Here is a 21,354-nt window from a genome sequence, read left to right as displayed (position 1 = left end):
CTATGATCAAGGCACTGGTAGATTTGGTGTCTAGCAAAGACCTGTTTCCTACTTGACACTTTCTCACTATGTCCTCAACATGATGGAACAAGCTCCTTTGAGCCTATTTTATAAAGGTACTAGTCCCATTAATGAGGGCTCTGACCTCATCACCTAATCACATCCTCAAAGGTCCCACCTCCTAGTATTATCACCTCCACCCAGACTTCTGAAACACACTGAGCAAATTACCAAGACCCCCAGGTGACCTATGTACTCAATGAAGCCTGAGAAGCAGAGTTTTCACCTTCCATCTCTTCTCCCACACTTTCACCCTTTCAAAGGTAAAGGGTTTATAGGTGTGTGCAATCAACTTACAGCTACATTTGTTACCTCTGAAGCTGTTATAGAGGAAAGAAATCAGTCAAAAAACCTGACATCACCTGTCTGGAGAAGGAGTCTAAAAGTGGGTTCAGAAAGATGAATTCCCCAAAGGAGGTTTAGAGTCCTCCTCTCCACTTTAACCTGAAGCTTCAGAAAGCCTCTGAAATTTGCAATAGGCACTTCCTTTTTCCCTTGCACTCTCTTTTATCCTCATAGCTTGACCCAGTAAATGAGACCACTCCAGGAAAGCCCAGCCTTCAGCCAAGTGGGCCAGCTGAGCTCACCTTTTTTTTTTCCAACAGAGGCGCTTATGTTCCCTTTTTATACACATGTGAAAATTTGCATTAAAATCTGAAAATAGAAAAAGATTCATATATTTCAGAATAAAATAAATATTTTTTATTTGTATTCACCAAGATTAAAATAAATAAGTTCAGGACATTTTACACAGAGGTTCCTCTAATCCCTTTATTACCACCTTCTGCTACAGAATTCCAAGACTGTAAAGTGAAGGTATGAGGAAGCAGCTACATGTACACCTATGAGAGGAACATCTGTAACGACAAGTAGATTGTTTTATCTAGGAACCGCTTCCCAATATCACTTCATGGTTTTCTTTCTTTCTTTCTGCTTACTTCCTCCCTTCTTTCTTTCTTCATGACTTAAAAATGTAATCTCAGGCATTTATAAAAATAAACACATTCCAGATAATTAAGTAAGATGACCAAATATCTATTTATTCCTTTTAAAATTCCAGATTGTTTAGGAAATTTAGTTTACACCTGATCCAAACCCACAGCTTGGAATTCTTTCAAACTCATGCCACTCTGGGAGTCCCTGATTTCCAAAAGAATTAATAGGCAGAAGTTATAATCTCCAAGATTTTGTCATCATCAAAATGAAATAGGCATCGGTGTCAATAGAAGCACTAACACCAGCATAATAATTCAAAAAGTCTTCTTTTGAAACCTAAAGAAAAGAAAAAGGCAAGAAAGATGGAAATGGTGTCAAAATATGTGAGTTATAGTAAAGCGTTTTACATTCTACAAGATATTTTCTATTGAGTGTCATTTGCCATTTCAATCAAGCAAGGTCAAGTTAGGCAAAGATAGCCTGGCTTGCCTGTGCCCCCTGAGGTAACTCACTGAGACAGGACATGTGCAAGGGTAGCCTAAGATTCACCTGCTCACTGGCCAGCTACAGTTCCCTCATGGCCATCACTTTGTACATTAAGATAAAGATTTCTAGATCTCTACTGTACTGTCCAATATGGTAGCCACTAGCCACATGTGGCTATTTAAATTTGCACTTTTTAAAATTAAATATAATAAAAATTTCAGTTTCTCAGTTGCACTCGCCACTTTCCAACTGTCTATTAGCCATATTTGACTAGTGGCAGTGATGTTGAAGAGCACAGATATAGAACAATTCCATCATTATGGAAAGTTCTGTGAGACAGCAGTGCTTTAGAGTGGACATTGTATAGTCACTCTTGTGACCATTATTAGCATTTTAGGGTATAGAAATTTGTAGTGTAAGAGAACAGATAAAAAGTGCTTTAATAAAAGGGAGTCTACACCAAACACAGAGCTAGGAATAGAAGCAGAGAACGGGTACTTCCCAGAATCCTTGAGTGCCCAGAAGTACATGATAGCTGACAGTCAGTGGCAGAGCGCAGAGGTACTAGCCCTGTAGGAGATACTAGAAGGCCAGCTCCACCCATTCTCAGTCTGGCCAGGATATGTGTTAATACTTTACGGTTGGACTTGCACTTCCTGTGCTGGACAATGAAGTTAAGAGCAAAGATGCAAAGAATAGGAATCAGCCTCTAAATTCCATCTCTCTCTTCCCCTTCTTAACTGCCCCAATTCCTTAATCCCAGCATATACATGCATACTATTCCCCACAGTCCTAGAAGCACCCCTCAAAGGCTGGGCATTCTGCAAACCTGATTGGCCTGCTAGATGGAAGTAGTTCATCCCTGCAAGAAAAGTAATATTAACATCAAATGTTCGAACTTTCATTCTTGGCTGTCAAAATAATCATTTTACGAGTAATTATGTTTTGCTCTTTTAAAAACATGAGGAATACAATGTCAACAGGGCCTTATCATTTTCAAAGAAGAAATTTTATCACCTGTAAGTGAAACACCACACAAATAACATTTTTAAATGATCCAAAAGTTTTTAAATGATCCAAAATGTTTGCTAGTAAGAAGAAATATCTTTTGGAAATATTTAAAAACTGAAATACATAAGCTAAATATACTCTTTTTTTTTAAGATGGAGTTTCCCTCTTGTTGCCTATGCTTGATTGCAATGGTGTGATCTCTGCTCACTGCAACCTGAGCTTCCTGAGTTCAAGTGATTATCCTGCCTCTCAACCTCCCAAGTAGCTGGGATTACAGGCGTGTGCCAACATGCCCAGCTAATTTTGCATTCTTAGTAGAGACAGGCTGGTCTCTAGTAGAGACATGTTGGTCAGGCTGACCTCAAGTGATCTACCAACCTCAGCCACCCAAAGTGCTGGGATTATAGGTATGAGTCCCCGCGCCCGGCCAGATGTACTCTTTTATTACAATAGGTGCCAATGCTTCAAACCTTAAATTGAAGAGACGATATTAAATTAGAACCGTGTTAATGGTTCAGTCTGATAATGTAAAAAAATGATAATGTAAAAAAAATGACAAAGCTGGTATTATAAATTAAATAATATCTAACTTTGTAACTCAAGAACTTCTCAATTTTTCATCCCTAGAAATGATATTTCAGCTATTGCTATTAAGCCAAGTTCTTACTTTCAATGCATACATAGCTTACCACTAAAGACATCTACAGTTTTTCAAATAAAATATTTAAAAATTTATATCATATCATAAAAATGTTTCCTTGTAAAGCAGAATGTTGTTCTCAGCTTCAATGTCTATTCAATTTCTATTTAAAAATATTATCAAGATAGGATTTACATAATAGAAACACTTCACTATCTAGAAAACAGCTTAAGTTATAGCTGTCTAATAAGCTACTGTCAATTAACAATTAACTTGGTACTATTTTAAAAGATATGTGAAAACTCTTTATGACTAGAATACTAATTACATTTGTATGCAAATAGATAGCTCCAAGTACCTGTAAAAATATACGAATATATGCAAATATATTTATGTGCAGGTACTTGGCCTAAGTAGGCACAGTCCTTACAATCTGCATTACTGGCTTGTTTAACAACCTCCGTCCTCTCTCTTTTTCTGGTACAGATGAAATAGAAGTAAACTTCCACTCAAAACCTGTCTAAATGACCTCAATTAGTAGAACCTGAATTCGTGATGATTTGCTATACACACTTAGCAGCTTCTATAATAATCTTAAGTAAATGGATTTTGAGTAATATTGCTAAATGAGATTTTCATGACTAAGAATGACATTTGTGGAATGGTATTTATTTCCCAGTTCCCTTGGAAACAAAAGGAGGGACCAGGGTTTAGTAAGGTAATGGCTAACATTTGATAATAGCCTGCAATTGTGTAGCACTTTATCCCATCAACGGGAAGCACTCTGAGACTCACTGTAACCCTGCAAGGAGCAAGGCACTCCTCCATGTGTCATTTTTCTCTGAATTCCGGGTCCTTATTCTGTTCTAAGACCCTCTCTTGGGTTGCAGATTATCATCAGTTTCACATGTGTCCTGAGCGTTTCCAGGAGTTCAGCAACTCACACCTTTCGAGCTTAAGATTAAGATGTTCCCAAGTCAATAGTAGGCTCTGGATGCCAAGTATTCAGGTCAGAAAAGAAAGAGTGACTCAAGTCTTTGAGCACAGAATAACAAACGACTATATACTCAGCCCTTGCTTCAAATTTCAGGTACTTGTGCTCTGCTTCACAAGGTCCCTGGTACATGTATTACAGGGTCTGGAGCAGAATGAAATTGGAAATGACTGACAGTTATATGGTGTTATAACGTAAAGCTGGATGTGATCCTTGGAGTGTTCGAGCTGATCGTCACATCTCCAGTGTCAGGAGCTGGAGCCGGAAGCCCATGGTACTCACAGGGACTTTGGTGAAACTCACATGGCATCAACAATGTTTGATGGCTGCTAGAATTTCTTAAATACTCCAGAGAAAGAATAAATAAATTTCGTTAAGCAGATCAAAAGAAGAATCTAATGCAAAAGGAAAAAATGCCATTACATGTTGAGATTATTTTTTTCTCTGATGCACTCCACTTTTCTGGTCATTGAAAGGTCCATATTAAAACCTTGTCTATTGGTTAGCAGCTCATATTTTCAGTAGGTTTCACTCCTGGAGAGGATCTATTTTGCTCAGGGGAAAAGAAATGCCTTTGGCGAGGCAGGTGTGAGAATTAAACAAGAAGGTCATGCTATTCTCAGAGAGGAAGAGCTGTTTCACCACAACCTCTCACCACACCAGCTGAAATGGCAAAAAGAATTCTTCTCACACAGCAATGTTCTCACAACCCCCATCAATCATTTATTTATGTTTCTTTCAACAGATCTCACCCATCATCTGTTTTAGAAGACATAATTTTAGGGATTAACTAATTCTATTTTTTCAGAATAAAAGAACTAGCTATCTTTATCAAAGTTATATACCTTTCATATAAGTGATTTGGAGGAGTAAAACCATCCTGAGAAACATTGGCTTTCAAAAGAATCAAATACATGAAAATCAATAACATTATATGACGATCTTTCAGACCCTTGATGCCTTGGTTTTTCCTTTGAATCACAAGCATTTCTAGGATTTAAATCTTTATTGCTTTATTCAACAGGATCTTAATTTAAAAGAACAATCATTAATCTCCAGGAAAGCAAGTTCGTTGACCAATTTGGAAAATTGGAAATTACGAGGTTCTTCATTTCTGTACCCAAAGTAGGTATCCATGGTTGAGTGTGGTGGCTCACACCTGTAATCCCAGCACTTCGGGAGGCCGAGGTGGGCAGATCACTTGAGGTTAGGAGTTTGAGACCAGCCTGGCCAAACAGTGAAATCCTATCTCTACTAAAAATACAAAAAAATAGCTGGATGTGGTGGCACCTGCCTGTAATCCCAGTTACTCAGGAGACTGAGACAGGAGAATTGCTTGAACCTGGGAGGCAGAGGTTGCAGTGAACCAAGATCGCATACCACTGCACTCCAGCCTGGGTGACAGAGACTCATATCAAAAATAATAATAATAACAAAATAGATATGCATAAATCCAAAAAAGATACACTACTCAGAAAAGGTTAATAGAATTTCATGAAGCAGGTGTAGAAGGGCACCCACACATCATCCGTGAATACATCTGATAAATTCAAGCTCTCCACTTGATTAAACATCAACATAGATCGCATCTGCAGGTAGTTTAGTGAGAGTGGAATTATTACCTACTTGTACTCTCATGGATCAGTGAGACAATCTGCTTTGGCCAAGAGGAATTAAAGGGCCAAGACAATTATCTGCCTCCAAATTTAGAGGGGGATTTTCCTTGCATTGTCTTGATAGGCTGTCTCTGTTCATGAAATATACTATGCCACTCCCCAACACGGTGCCGCAGAAAGGGCTCCAAATGTCCTGGCTTCAGAGGCTGAGTGAGACTCTGGGAGGGGAATTTCAGTGTCTGTTCTTCCCCTCCCTCTACACCCTCTTTGATATCTTAACAACTGTGGGTGGTTAGTTTGGTTTGAAAGCCCGTGATTTAGCCTGCAATTATTCTAATTCACTGCTCTGTCCCCACAGCCTAGAAAAAAGCATGTATCTCAATAAATATTGATGGGACGTATTTCCACCTGCAAGCCATGATGTTTGCCAAGTCAGTCTGTAACCTACTTGGAGTACACCCAGCTCTGCCTTTGAAAAACATGATTAGGGTGTGAAATGTGACTCCATGCCTGCTGCCAGACCATGCAGAACAAGTACATGGTCCTCCAAAGTGCCATCTGTGCCTGGGAAGATTCTATGATGATTTAAATCACTGTGAAAACCAGCCCGACAGACCCGCAGAAAGAATTCTCCCTCGGTCTACAGTTTAGTTTGCAAATTCTGGGTTTCTCATTTGCACTGTGAATGGAATGCAGGTACTATGTGCACAGCAGCAGAGAATCAGAGTCTCTGGCCATCCTTACATGGGTTTGCCTTTGGTGGAGTTAGAAATCCAAATCCAGTACTGTTATGGGTGGCTTGTTCTGACAAATCCTCATTCTCAGAATGTTTGCATATATCATTCTTGTTTCATAAAAAGTTGCTAATTTCAATCTCTTTTCTTTGGCTTGTTTAATTTTTGATCTGAGGTCCAGACCCAACAGGTGAGGTTTTCCTGAGTGATGTTTTGGCAACTTTTTATTGTGTTTTATCTTCTGAACTAAGGGCTTACTTTTTAAATTGTAAATGGAGTAAGGTTTAAAATCTGCCAGTTAAATAAACAAAAAATATATCCAGAAGAGTGTTAATAAATGTTTTCTTTAAATGTCTCTTCTCTGCTCCTTTCACTGCTGCCAGAAGGAGTAGAGCTAAATAATGCACAATTCCCGACTGCCAGAAGCCATAGAGGAGAATGAGAATTGGAGTGAGTGACCCTTGACCATCAGGTAATTAGCAGATTTTTTTTTCAGAGGGTGAAAGGGCTGTGGTGGAAATTTGCTCATGGGCCCAGAATTCAAACCGCTAGAAGGGAAGCAAATAAATGTGACCAAATGCACTATGAGGTATGGGTTATCTGATATCAGATAGCTGTGCCCTGTGCCCCCATTAGACAGGAAGCGAAATATCACTGGAAAAGACTAACCTGATAGCTGCCACCTAGTCTTTGATCAGAATCACATGCTCACTCTACCCAGTTAAGCAGAGGCATGAGTCATGCCCAGAATCAAAGACAAGAATCTTTCTAGAGCAAAAGGCTTGAAGCCCACCACGTCCAGGAAATAGGAGAGCTCTCCTTAGCCATAATCTGCAAAGTGCAGGCTACGAAAAACATGGATTTTTTTTTCTATACATTTCTTCACAATTTCTTCTGGCTTTCTACATAATTCTACACATTTCTTCATAACCCTTGGTATCTTTGGCCCAACCAATCTCTATATGAGCCAAGATAATAAATCCAATACAAAACAGACTTGTGCAGTTAAGTAAAACACACACCACACACACACACACACACACACATGCAAAACTAGTATTTGGTAATATGGGGATGCACCTATCCTCAAGAAAAAGGTCCTTTTTCCAGCCTGTCACTAGGATAAATAAGAGTCGAGCATCTCAACAAGCTATTGAATAACTTTTATAATGCTTATCTGGCAGCACTGGTTTTCATATATTTTAAATCAGTACATAATAGAATCTCAACTTCCAAGTCTATGAAATAAAACCTAAACAGCGAATTGATACAAAATATGGCAAGTGTGTTCAAACCCTAAACCCAGAACCAATTAAATATATAAGATCTTAAAGCAGACTATTAACCCAATCCATGTCTCCAAACTGGAGGATGATGCAGCCAAGAACAGAGGCAGAAAGAGGTATTGCACCTAGCAGCAAGGTGGGTGGGCATTGTCTCCAGCACCATAACCAGAGGCTGGTCACTGTGCTTTCATCTCTGGCCCCAGATACAAAACACACAGAGGGAGAGCTGTAGTTTCCTTATCTATTTTCCAGTCTCTGGGAACCTTTGCTTTTAGTAACCTTTCATGGGCGGAGTCCCACACATTAACAATGTGAAGCCAAAGCTTAGTGCTGGGAGGAAGAGGCGTTAAGCCACGAAGCATCAAGATGGAAAACTTGCTCTGGAATATTCTTGTGATCCTAGTCCCAGTCACATCCAACCTCCTCATGCTGGCGGGAATTAATTTCTTTCTTCTTTTTTTCTTTCTTATTTTTTTTTTTTTTTTGAGACAGAGTCTTGCTCTGTCGCCCAGGCTCTGCCTCTTGTGTTCAAATGATTCTCATGTCTCAGCCTCTGGAGTAGCTGGGGTTACAGGTGTGCACCACCACACCCAGCAAATTTTTTTACTTTTAGTAGAGACTGGGTTTTCACCATGTTGGCCAGGCTAGTCTTGATCTCCTGACCTCAGGTGATCCACCCTCCTTGGCCTCCCAAAGTGCTGGGATTACAGGCATGAGCCACTGCTCAGCCTGCACTGGTGGGAATTTCAACTTAATTGACAGAAAGCAGAGAGGGGAGAGATAAACATTCCACAAGGTGAAGGCTTTCTGGTACAGCCTGCCCACTCACAGTACAAGATGTTCCACATAAAACCTGAGAGCCCAGCCCAGTTTCAAAACTTCAGCCACAGGAGTACTGTCAATAGTCATGGATCTGCTGCTCAAAGAAATAGCCTCCCCTCTCACACCAGTCTTTAAAATGACTATTTAAAAAATCATTTTAAATCTACTTGTCAAACTGTGGCTTCCCTAAACCCTAGGCAGTAAAACTCAAGATTTGCTTGTAGAAATTGAGGCTAACACGTAGTCTTCTTATGGTACCCAAATGAGGCTGAAACACTTAAAGACTTACAGTCCATCATAAAAAGAGATAAATTATCATCTCACCTAGAAATGGATCATCTAAAAGGAGGTAGAGAAAAACTATGAGTGCATGAGTGAGGGTTTTAATTAAAATGCTCAAGCTTTCATTAATGACCAAGGGAAAAAACCTAAAGCTGATTAGACACCTGCATTAGGAGCCTTCAGCACAGCACTAGGAGCTTTACAGAGCTCATTTTAGCCAAGTCCTATTTTAGAGCAAAGGAAACAGTCTCAGGGAAAACAAGCTCACAGTTGGCTGCTCAGTGTCTTTTATTTCTGCCTGTTTCTTGGCCCCAGAAAACGCAGTATTTTGACCAGAAAAAAACATTACAATGAGTGTGAAATCAAACACAATACTGGTTTTTGAGCTGAGGTTTAGTCATTTGGAGCCACATGGCTGTCCCAAGGCCCAGCCCCCAGGTCACATGCTTAAAGCTTCCAGGCGGTTCTCATCATGACGATGAAGTACACGTCCGTGTCAATGGATGCGCTCACGCCCGCATAGTAGTTCATGAACTCCTCAGGGGTCACCTGCAGTGGAAAAGTTAGAAATAAAAACAAAACTTTGCTTCTCACTCTGTCAGTGGGGGCCCACCTTGTGCATCTGTAAATAGAAGGAAATAGAGGATTCCTCTGTGTGTGTGATCATGGCTGAGGAACTGATCTAAAACAAAAGAACAAGTGAAGTTGAGGAAGGTGTGAGAACAGCACCTAGAAGGAGAGAAAGGAAGTCTTGAAAGTTTCTAGGCCAACATAAATGTAAAGTGACACATGGGTTGTCATCTTTTCTCTAAGGGTGAGATCCCACCAGTTCAGATAAGGGAGACTGAAACAGAGTAAGAAGGAAGTGTTCCGTAAGCTGTAGTTAATTTTATCTTTCTGCGACATGTCAGAAACAACATGTCATGTCTTTGTGTCAGGATAAGTGATGATTTCCCTTTCCAAAAATGGATTTCTGCCCTGCGGATGAAGAAACGGGTTTCTAGTTAAACGCTCCTGGGTTGTATGTTTTTTCTAACACATAAATAACTCATTCAAGGTCCAGGGTGAATAAAAAGCTTAACCCTGTTTCATGTCTTCCACCCATCCTGGCTTCTCTGCACTCTACACCCGTGACCATCTCTTTGAAATATTGACTAATGTGTTTATCTATTTTAGGATTTTATAATACTTTCCTTTGGGGAAGAAGAAAAAACAGTTATTCGTATTATTTTTAACAGGTCTAGATAATATGTACATTTTAACCATGTTGGTCGACATGATCAGTTGGGGACAAACCTATGCCTTACAAGAATCATAACAGATGACTGACTCACTTGCCTTTTTGCTGAAATTATAAGTGAACAGAAAAAAAGAAGTCTCATACCACCCCTTCCCACTAAAAAAAAGGAAGAGCAGTAGGAAGAAAGGCATTTGAACTCAGCTCATAGTTGAACTGCAAATATACATCCACAATGCACGCATAGAGCCTCTGTTAAAATTAGGATACCATTAGCATCCCTCTTTCTTGAACTTCTCCTTCTTTTTTTTACTAGCAATCAGATCAGCCTGTGTTCTATGAACTTTTTTATTCCTCTTCTCCTTTGAATTCCTCAGCCTCTGCTTTCCAATTCCCTCATTAAGGGATTATATTAAGTTTCACACATCATTATTGCCCTCTCTCTATCTTTATGATGCTGTGTGAGGTTCCAGGGAAATGTTTCTCAGTGTAGTCCACACTGCCTGCATCAGGACCACCTGGGATGTTTGTCAGAAGCCCAGGTCCCCAGGCTCTAACCAACACCTGCTGAATCAGAATCTCTGAAGCAAGTGGTTGTGGAATTTACTTTTGTAAAATCTAAACATTCCAGTTAATTGTTGTGCACACTGCAATAATTTAACTGGGAATATCAAAGATAATTAAGCTAAAGTCTCAGTCCTCAAAAAGATTGGAGGCTGGTGAAATACTCCAACAAAGTAAGTGGATAATTTTAACAGCAAATAGCAAGTAAAGTCAGAGAGTTGTACACGAGAACCTGAGCCATTTTGATCACTTTACTGTGACAGTTTGAGGAACATTTTTTGCAGCGAATTATTTTTTAATTAAAAAGTATCAAATTCCTAATATTTTTAGTTTGTTGTTTCTAATGTTTGTTGGTTGACTGGGGTGACAGCCATTGAGAGAGATGCCGTCTACATCCACTGTGATACTCTTGTCCCTAGCTTTTCTCTCCCACAAAAGTTGAAAAACTCAAAACTCACTTTCCCAGACTCCCTTGCAGCTGCAGCTTGGGATGGCCAAGTGATAGAGTTTTCACCAATAAAATACAACAGAAATCTGACATGAATTTCTAGGGAAGCCTTTGTTTGCCTGATGCAGGCTCTAGCCCTTTCTCATTCCTTCCTTCTTCCTCATTTGTCCTGCTGCCTGAAACTCAGATGTGCTGCCTGAAGTTAGGCAACCATCTTCAGATCATGAAGGAAAGGCCATGAAAATCACAAAGACCTCAGCTCTGCTCTCTTTAAGCCACTCAAGTGAGAACATCAAGTAGATATAAAATAAAACCTAATTTGTGTATTCCGATGTTTAATGAGATTTGTTATTCTGTGCAACTGAAACCAAACTCTAACTGAGCCACCAGTTGAGTGAGACTGATATCATTACCCCCATCCTTCAATCCCAAGCTCCTTCAATGGTGTGGGGTGACCTGGAGTTGAGTTGGCTCTGATGGAGAATGGAGAAGGAATCCAAGATGGGCAAAAGACAAAGGAAGTTTTAAACCTCACTTGGAAGTTAGAGTATGTCAAGCCAGAGGTCAGACCTAACATAGTTGATCATTTCTGAAATTACTCTTAGCTAGATGTTTGCTTGTTTTCTGAGACTCAACTTATATTGGGAATGGCCTGAATCACAACTTTTCTAATCTCCCATAAATTCACCCTCATCATAGTAAATTGCTGTTTAGCAATAATTACTATCCTTACTCATTTTATTTGACAGAAAACATGAGAAAGTGGGCAATCCTACTTTTAGCAGGCCTCTTGCCTAAGCTACCTTCATGTGATAAGGTGTATATCATATACACAAGGGAAGGTCCCAGATGGGGGTAACAGAAATCACAATTCAATCCCTTTTTCTCAGCTCCAAATTCATTAGAGAAATCCTAAAACAAATCTAGGTTGCTATTAATACATACACTCAGTAATATACCTAAAATATTTTCAATTATTTACAAATTTTTATATGAGATGGATGGGTCAATAGATTGATATTCTCTGAAGGGCTAAAGTCCTAAGAGGCTTTTTAAAAATATGATGATTATAAAGTCATATACACACATGAAGAATTCAAAACTTAGATATTAAAAAATAAGAAGTAGAAGTCGCACCAAACTGGAGTGGGGTTTAGTAATAGAAAAGGGGTGAGGAAAGTCTGTTTCACACGCTATTTGTTTCACATCCCGCCCAAATGTCTTCCAGCTGCTGTGGGAGTCCAGTGGGGTATTAGTGCAAGACCACATTCCAAGACTGCTGCAAACTCCAGCAACCTTTATGGGTATTTGAGAGTTTCACCTAGATTATCACGTTTGAACATTATCCTTAACTATGCTAAATTTTTTGCATTATTTTAAATTGTGTCTTACATGGAATGTTTTTAACCATAAAGGAGCACACTGGCTTCAAGCACAGCCATGTTTCATTACAAGAAATCTTAAGATGCAAAATAAGTCAATTTGCAAGAGGTAAATTAGAGGCTAATTATTCTTCTCATAAAAGTATTTACCAGGGAGTTCCTCTACATCAACAATTTCTCGTGCATTTAAAATGCAATTCAATGTGCAAAAGTTTGAATTATAAATCACTTTTCAGAAACTTTTTTATTATGTCTATTAAAGGAGATGTCCCTTTTAAGCCCTTAGCAAATGCCCAGTTGATATGTGCTCAAAAAATGTTGCCCAGATTCATTATTATGCTAATAGGGGTTCATACGTGTATTATATTTAATAATTTTAAAACAGTCATTTCTGAATCTTTTAGAGCTGGGGATCACAAATATGAGTGAGTATAAGAGTCATCTGATACATATTAAAATGTAAATCCTTGGACCCCACCCTCTAAAAAATCAGATAATGTGGCTCTGCAGTACACTAGCAGTCTACATTATCAATAAATACTCCCTGATGACGATTACGAGCATCCAGAGTTGAGTATCAATACAGGGTCTGTAACATTCAGATGACATCAAGTGCTGTAACTGCTAAAAACCTCAATAACCTTCATGAGTTTTTGAGAGCTTAATGTGGCTTCTTAAGATAAATATCAAAAGGGATGATGTTCAGACTTGAACCAGCCGAATCACAACTGGCTATTTTGACTTTTGTTAGACAAAAGAGTAGCTGAGGTTTCCCCCAGCAATGAGGAGGAACCACCTGCAGAGAAGAAGCACACACTCTGGGATCCACAAAGGGGCGGGCTAATTTGGGGAAATGGCAGTTGGCTATTTTTCCATTGACATCTCAGTGATCAAAGGCCAGCAATACTGGTAGAAAACACATAGTTTCTATTTTTTTCCCTAAGGTTTTTGCTGCCCTACTGAATTTTAGCCCTTTTGAAAGCCTGCATCCACAATCCTCAGCCTGAAATAGAGGGTATCACTCCATCCCTGACTGGGAAATGTCAGCAGGATGGACTGAAAATCACCTTCGTATCCCCTACCCCTTGCTAGTGAAACTCATCATGCAGTTTCATTTACAAAGTTAGAGGAAATTGCCTTCGGAAGAGGAAGGTTTATTTGTTCTTCCCTTAACCACTCTTTTCTTGTCCACTGGCCCATTAATCTTTTCCTGTGCTATAAAAAGCTTAAGAAACAAGGAACCCTGGGGTTGTGCTCTGGCTGACTGTTACCAAAGGAACAACCCCCTTTCCTTATCACCAAAACCCTTAGGTCTCCTAATAACAGAACTGGCTCTGGGTTTTGTTTTGTTTTTTCTAAAAAGTCCATTTATGGCTGTTGATAGATGACATTTTCATCTCAGCCTAGACACAGTCATAAAGCTATATAATTCCTTATCCTACCAAGCTATGCATTTGTAACTTGAAGGTAAAATTAATGAAGATGAGGTGGGTGCTTTTGTTTTCAAGTTCACCACAGTTTAGAAATGTAAGTTAATTTCAAAGCACACTGAAGAATAAATCAGAGTAAATTCTGTTATTTAGCATCCCCTTTACCAAAAACTACTTTTAATGGCATTTCCACATAACAAACTCTGATGACAAATGAGGCCCATAAGAATGACTGTGAAGGCACTAAAACATCCTGAAAGACCTTGTAAATCTGTTCCCCAAAATTAAATTATGATCTCATTTCCAAGTTAAATATGTTTATTATAGTCAGTTCATTGGAATGCAACTAGCTGAGTGTAGTGAATTGATAACCATAAAATGGAGTGTTTAATCAAAACAACATTCCCCAGATGACAGGTCATCGGCTTATGCGGATCCCCTACAAATATATTTCAATATATATCTATGAGTATGTGCAGGCACATACATACATTTTGTTACTTTAGTTTTCAAAGTAACCATTTTATTACCTTAGTTTCCCCTGGCAATAGGGAAGTTTCTAGGTGGTTCCTAGGGAAATAGTTTACTTCTATTTACAACAAATATGGCATCCATGTGTTAAAATTTTTAAGATTTTGGACTTATTTCCCATTTACAATTTCAAATTAAAGAGAAGAAACGTTTCCTAGATTGAGCCCTTACACTTACCAATCCATCTTTGTCATAGGGTGAATCAAAGTTATCCAGAAATTTCCTAAACACTTGTTCCTCACTCCATTCCCCATTCTGGTACTTCGGGTGGTGTTTTGCATTATACACCTCACGAAGGTCTTCAATTGTTATAACTCCATCTCCGGTCTTGTCTAACTTTCTAAAAGCTTGCATGATTACCTCCTTTCTGGCTCTGGACATTGGAGGCTACAAAAACAGAATAATATGTGCAAAGACATACATAAGCAAATGAGCTTTTTTTGTATCCTATGAGATAAATATCTTATTCCCGTCAATGATATGAAGTAATATTTGGGTGCTATCATATAATAGGCACTACAATTGCTCCAAAAATTTTCTAAGTCTGTTCACAGTCTTCTGCCCACAGCCCTCCCCATAGTGCACTAACAACTTCTAAAAACAAAATCTCAAAGTAGCCAACGCAAACCACGTGAAAGCCAAACTCAGCAGATATACTGATTAATGGGGCCACTTACTCTTAATGTGAGAAGAAACTCATTGAAGTCTATTGTTCCATTTCCATCTTTATCAAACCTCCGGAAAAGCTCTTCTGCCTCTTCCTTTTCCATGACCACAGCATAATCATTTAACCCTTTCATAAATTCTTTAAAATCAAGGGTTCGATTATTATTGTCATCCATAATTCTGAATACTCTGAAAAAAATACATGCAAAAATTAAGAAGAAATTTATGAAGAACAAGGTGTAAGTGTAAAGATTTAAAAAGAAATTCACACTCAAGGTTTTGTCAAATTAAAATACAAAAGTCTTAAATTCTTCTCTCCACCCTCCCTTCCAAAAATGGAGAGCCTCTTCCCACCACACACATGCACACACATACACACACAGAGTGTAATTCTAATTAAATGACATTGTGAAAAAAACAAAACTGTGGAGACAGTAAAAAGAAGAAGGGAGAGGAAAGAGATGAATTGGTGAAACATGGGATTTTTAGGTCAATGAAACTAGCCTTTATAATACGATGATGGTAGATATATGACATTATGCATTTGCTAAAACCCATAGAACTTTATAGAACAAGGTGTAAACCTTAATGCATATGAATTTTTTTAAATGATTTGGGAAGTCAGAAAATCACAGGAAGGAATGCAAACTGTGACAACAGAATTTCACTGTTTTATAAAAGAATGAAACATCCCCAGAAGGGGTAAAGGGATAAGAGAGAAAGGTGCTGATTTAAGTACTTTGAAAATGAGTCGAGTCTGTAAGAACACAGAAACTGCACACAATTACTATACTGTACAGTTGATAAAGTTGTTTCCCACGGGGATACAGGCTAGCCATTCTGATACTGATGTACATGTATAACTAAGTTGAACCATCAAGTAAATGAATAACAAAGATGGAAACCAGATTTCTTTGAGTGGAAGTGAGAATTTACAGATAAGATAGGAAAAGAGGCATGGATTAGAGTTGGAGACATAGTGTGAACTCATGTTTAGTTTAATATAGACATAAATCATTACGTATAAAAATATTTATACACAGGTTACTATACACACATATATGTCCTTATTTTGTCAGCTAAGACCTAGAAATAATAATGCTTCAGTAACAATAAGCACGTGTACAGCCGAGGGCATGAATATACAAAATAGGACATTTTGTAGTACCAAAAAGAAAGGAAGTGCCAAAAAACAAACAACACATTGATGGGAATAAGTCAGGGATATAGGAGCCAACTTAAAGAGCTCCCAAGGCCAAGGCTGGAACAGTTTAACCAATAAAACAACATTGGGTTATAACCCAAAACATAAAAAAAGAAATCCCTACATCCATATTGGTTTAAATAAATGATAGAATAAATAAATGTGAGGAAAACGACAAATTTCTTTTGCAGAAAAATTCCAAATAAGTTACGGATATACTCTGCTCTCAAGGAGGGAACACATACTCCCCATTCTCTAAGTGTGGGCTCTGGAAAGAGGTTTCCTTCCAAAGAGTATACCATGGAGAAGGAAAGTAACTTTACACTGGAGAAGACTGACAAACACTACTTCAATCAGGTGATCAGTGTCAACACCAACAGTAGTAAATCATATTTATCACACACATACTCGGTGTAATGTGATAAAAATGGTGCTTTGCACCTACGGTCCCTAAAACCAGTAAGCCCAGTTTAATCATGAAGAAAAAAAATCAAAGAAATTCCAATAGGTAGGGATCCTACAAAATACTTGACCTGTCACATTCATCAAAAACCAGGAAAATCTGAGAAACTGTCATCACCAACAGGATCCTAAGGAAATATGACAAGTAAATGGAAGGCAGAGTTCTAGATGGGAATCCTGAAACAGAAAAGGACACTAGGTAAAAACTAAGAAAGTCTGAATACACGATGGGCCTTAGTTAATAATAACGGATTGGTACTGGTTTTTAAAGTAGTCTATTTACGAAATAAAAATGTAACTTTTTTTAAGCTTTCATCTTTGCTAATAGACTCAAAGGTCCCAAAGTCTTCCCATCTCTCATTAAAGGAAAGCAGAAAATGTAGGTAAGTACTTTGAAAACCCTATGGTTTTCAAAAATCATTAAAAAGTTAGAAAACAACAGATGCTGGAGAGGGTGTAGAAAAAGAAGAATGCTTTTACACTGTTGGTGGGAGTGTAAATTAGTTCAACCATCATGGAAGACAGCGTGGGAATTCCTCAAAGATCTAGAACCAAAATATCATTTACCCCAACAATCCCATTACTGGGAATATACCCAAAGTATTATAAATCGTTCTACTATAAAGACACATCCACATGTATGTTTATTGCAGCACTATTCACAATAGCAAAAACTTGGAGCCAATTCAAGTGCCCAAGGATAAACTAGATAAAGAATATGTGGCACATAGATACCATGGAATACTATGCAGCCATAAAAAAGAATGAGTTCATGTCCTTTGCAGGGACATGGATGAAGCTGGAAACCATCATTCTTAGCAAACTAACATAGGGACAGAAAACCAAATATTCTATATTCTCCCTCATAAGTGGGAGCTGAACAATGAGAACACATGGACACAGGGAGAACAAACACCAGGGCCTGTCTGCGGGGGGAGGGGGGCGCTAGGGGAAGGAGAGCATTAGGAGAAATACTTAATGTGAATGATGGGTTGATGGGTGCAGCAAAGCACCATGGCACGTGTATACCTATGTAACAAACCTGCACATTCTGCGCATGTAACCCAGAACTTAAAGTATAATTTTAAAAAATGGAAAGTTGGATTAATCAGAACCTGAAGACTTTAAATGTCCTAAAATGCTAAAGAGCTTGAACTTTATTAGCAAGTTATTTTTAAAGTTATTAAATGGTTGACTTGATGTGACATTATCAAAATAATGAGAACTTTAGAAATGAATTGGAGGACTGAAAACTTAGAAGCAAAGGAACCAATAAGAGTCCAGTGAAAAAGTTTGAGTGTCTACACTTAAGTGATTGGAATGAAAATAAGAAAAAAAAGTTCTCAAGATATTATAGAAATAAAGGAGTGAATATGGTGGGCTAATGATAATAATTCTAAAGTTTTCAGCTCAAGGACCTAGAAGAGTCGTAATACCATTAAAACAGTAGGGGCTGCTGGGGAAGCTCTGTTTGAAAAAAAACAAAACACATTTGTTTCATTTGGATAGTAAGCCAACTACATAGAGATATTCACTGGTTAATTGGTTAATCAGCTAGTATCTTTCCTGATAAAAGAAAATACATAAATTGTGAAATGAGTTTGGATCTCAGGAATGGGTATCTTGCCAAGAATTTGGCAAGGGGCCAGGGTAGAATGTGCTAACTCAACTGTAGCCAAGATGTCTGATAAATAAAGGATACTGGCAAAAGAATCTTGAGAATTTAGATTCTAGAGAAGTATCTACATTTACAAGGCAATTAGAAATGACTAAGAAAGAACATATACTATTGAAAACCACAAGAATTTGGTGTCAAAAAATGAAGGTGTCAAAGTTAAAAATAGATTCAGCTTGATCTTAGTTAGGATAAAGACTCAGACAGGGTGGAAAGATGGTTCCAGGAGCCAGTGCCGAGTGCTGTGCCTGCGGGGGAAAGGCAGAGCCTAACCTGACGAGATGCCCTTCTAAGACAGGATTTATGGGAAATAAATAAATGAACAAAGTGGGGGAATATGACCTGGGATTTGGAGTTAGACTGAAGTAGAGTGTTTAGTCTTCAACTGCCCCTAAGATAGGAGTGGAGGGGAAGGGGCATCTTCCACTTGAGTTAGGAGGTACTTAGACAAGGCCAAGGCCAGTAAGGGAGGCAGACAGCACATTCTGCAAAAGGCTTAGGATGGAATGGTGTCTGTTCACCGTTGGCTGGTTCTTAGTGGAAAGGCTGGTGGAAAGACCATTTACTTCACTCATATGCTCCGTAGTCTTAGTCCTCCATGGGGGCTTAAGAAGCCTTGTTCACACATGGGTCCCTAAGATGTGTCCAATATCTGGCCCATGGCAGACTCTTGATGGAGTTTGTTATAATGCACAGGACCTGCCCTCAGGAGGCTCACAGTCTCCTTTCTTCTTGGGTTTCTCAGTCCTTAAAACTATTCACACTGTAGGAGGCCAGAGGGTGGGAGAACAGGAGCTACCCAGCTGAGAGAACCCCATTGGCAGTGAGCTGTCAGTTATCTGACAAGCAATACCAGTGTCCCTAGAAGTGACAGAGATACGATTGCCTGAGAGCAAAACTCCAAATTCTGCGACTAGAGCTAAATCGCTGCTGTTCCTTCCTCCCTCTTCCGTCCTGGCCATTATTATCACAGCTGCAGAGAGACTTATCCCAGTGGGCATCTCCACGCCAGGGCCATGCTTCTCCCTTTACCTCATACTTTCCCAGAGCTACACTGTCTTGTAGCAGATAGGAGTCTTGCTGAGTCTGGGACTAAGATCCAAAAACTGTGACAAGGGACCTCAGAGATCAACTCTTCTAAATTCTACATTTTACAAATAAGGAACTGAGCCCCTGGGGAGAAATGACTTGCCCAAGACCACGTGGCCAACGTCAGCCTCGCCTGGCCGAGTCGTGCCTTCCCACTCCATTCCCTGCCACCTCTCACTGGGTCCTCCTACCTGCCAAGTCCTTTGATGCCTGCAGAGCCCCTGGCCAGGCACTGCAGTCGGAGTCTTTCAATGGGGTCAGTGGCCGTGGTAAGCTTTTTCTTGGCCTGGATCGCCATCTCTCGGTCATGGCGCGCTGTCCCTGCCATCTGAGGGGGGAAGCCATAGCATGTTAGCAGAGTCCAGGCCTTGCCGCTGCCTCTGGCTGGGCAGGATGACAGCAGCCTCACTGAGAAGGAAATGTACAGCCTTCTATGTCAGAAAACTTCTTAGAATTTTCAATTTTTCTCTATGCCAACTGTGTGCCTGGCATATTTATAACTTACTTATCTGGTCCTGAGGACATCTGGTTTCCCTAGCCTAGACAATAGTCTTAAATATATCACTATTTCCCAAGGTTCTTTGATCTTTCTGAAGCCTCCTCCCTCCATAAAAGAAGTCCAATTTCTCAATAGTCTCTTTTTTGAACCAACCTTATATGCCATATTATTTTATGTAGAATTTTCCATATTCCCTTAACCCTCACATTCAATATTCTCCTCTTTGGTCTAGACCCTGTTCCCTCTGTCTTGAATGAGATTTCAGCACTTGATCCTTAATGATTTGTCCCAGCAATGGGTGTGGTCTCCTTGATTCACAGGTTAGTGTTCACTAACACCTAACAACATTCTCAGGATGGGTGCAGTGAAGTGCTAGCTCCTGAGTGGTCCCCAAGGGACGTACAAACTTCTGTAGCCACACTCGAGCTCTCAAAACTTGAGAAGAGCAGTGGGAAGAGCACTGGACTGGGAGCCTGGAGACCCAGGCTCGAGTCCTGACTTTTCAATCCCCACCCCCCAACTCCCCCCACCCCTCACCTTCATCTGCCTGGGAACATTTGAGTGAATTTCATAGCCTGTGTTTCCTCCTCTGTTAAATGGAAGGATTGGATAAGATGGTCTTTAAATTCTACCCCACCTTCAAAAAACACTAATTCTCATGACATAGTAAGTGGTGAATGAAAAGAATGAGAGGCAAGAGGCTTGAAGAATGTGGAAAGAACAGCATGCAAGGTGCAGAAATAAAAATTATTAGAATATGGTTCTACCCTGGCTTCAAGTCTCCCTCCCCGGCCAAATTCTGGCACTTCCCCTAAGTGCTACATTAGGTAGGAATTGTTTTCATCAAAGACAGCAGCCAGCAGACTCACAACCTCTTCTATGCCAAGACTGTTGTTCTCCTACACAACCTGAAAGGTCTCCCCCACAGGGTACTCACTATTTGACATTTGGAAACAGGAGTCTCATCAAGCCAATAACTGGGACCAGAATACACAATCCAGGGTTGCACACACTTAACATGGCCACTTTCTTGCAGCCTCCCCTGAGCCCACGTACAGGATCCCTACTTCTTGCCCTGTATCCAGATTCCCAGTATGTAGGTGAAGATGGGAGGAATTCCTTTCAGTTCTCTTGAACCTTCAGTCAAGAAGGAGACCTGTCTAGGTCTCAGCTGCTTTACCCCTCATTAGCTTTGTCTAAAGCTACACAGTCTTCCTCTGCTTCCTCTGGCACCTAAGAGAGGTTCCCTGGAATTCCAGACAGTGGCATGTACTGCTCTTAGAGACTTCCATCTCTGTTC

The 21,354-nt window shown here is 39.5% G+C and overlaps 1 protein-coding gene across 3 annotated transcripts in view; it reads right to left on the bottom strand.

Moving 5' to 3' along the window:
* Window positions 1–739: 739 nt before the first annotated feature.
* Window positions 740–21,354, bottom strand: part of CAPSL (calcyphosine like) — a 34,845-nt gene continuing 14,230 nt past the window's right edge. For 2 of the 3 annotated variants that reach the window (XM_054252301.2, XM_017969961.4), the window contains exons 2-5: window positions 19,747–19,883; window positions 15,137–15,314; window positions 14,637–14,846; window positions 7,631–9,416 (exon numbers count right to left, since the gene is read on the bottom strand). In XM_054252301.2, coding sequence (XP_054108276.1) covers window positions 9,315–9,416; window positions 14,637–14,846; window positions 15,137–15,314; window positions 19,747–19,883 — 627 coding nt within the window. In that variant the 3' untranslated portion in view covers window positions 7,631–9,314. Of the gene's footprint in view, window positions 1,333–7,630; window positions 9,417–14,636; window positions 14,847–15,136; window positions 15,315–19,746; window positions 19,884–21,354 lie in introns of those variants that run through there. The other variant, XM_078365604.1, reaches the window with a different exon arrangement.

This window comes from Callithrix jacchus, chromosome 2 (genome assembly GCF_049354715.1).
Source record: "Callithrix jacchus isolate 240 chromosome 2, calJac240_pri, whole genome shotgun sequence".
Classification (NCBI taxonomy): Eukaryota; Metazoa; Chordata; class Mammalia; order Primates; family Cebidae; genus Callithrix; species Callithrix jacchus.
The sequence above is the reverse complement of the archived record's forward strand: the minus strand, read 5'-3'. Positions and strand labels throughout refer to the sequence as shown.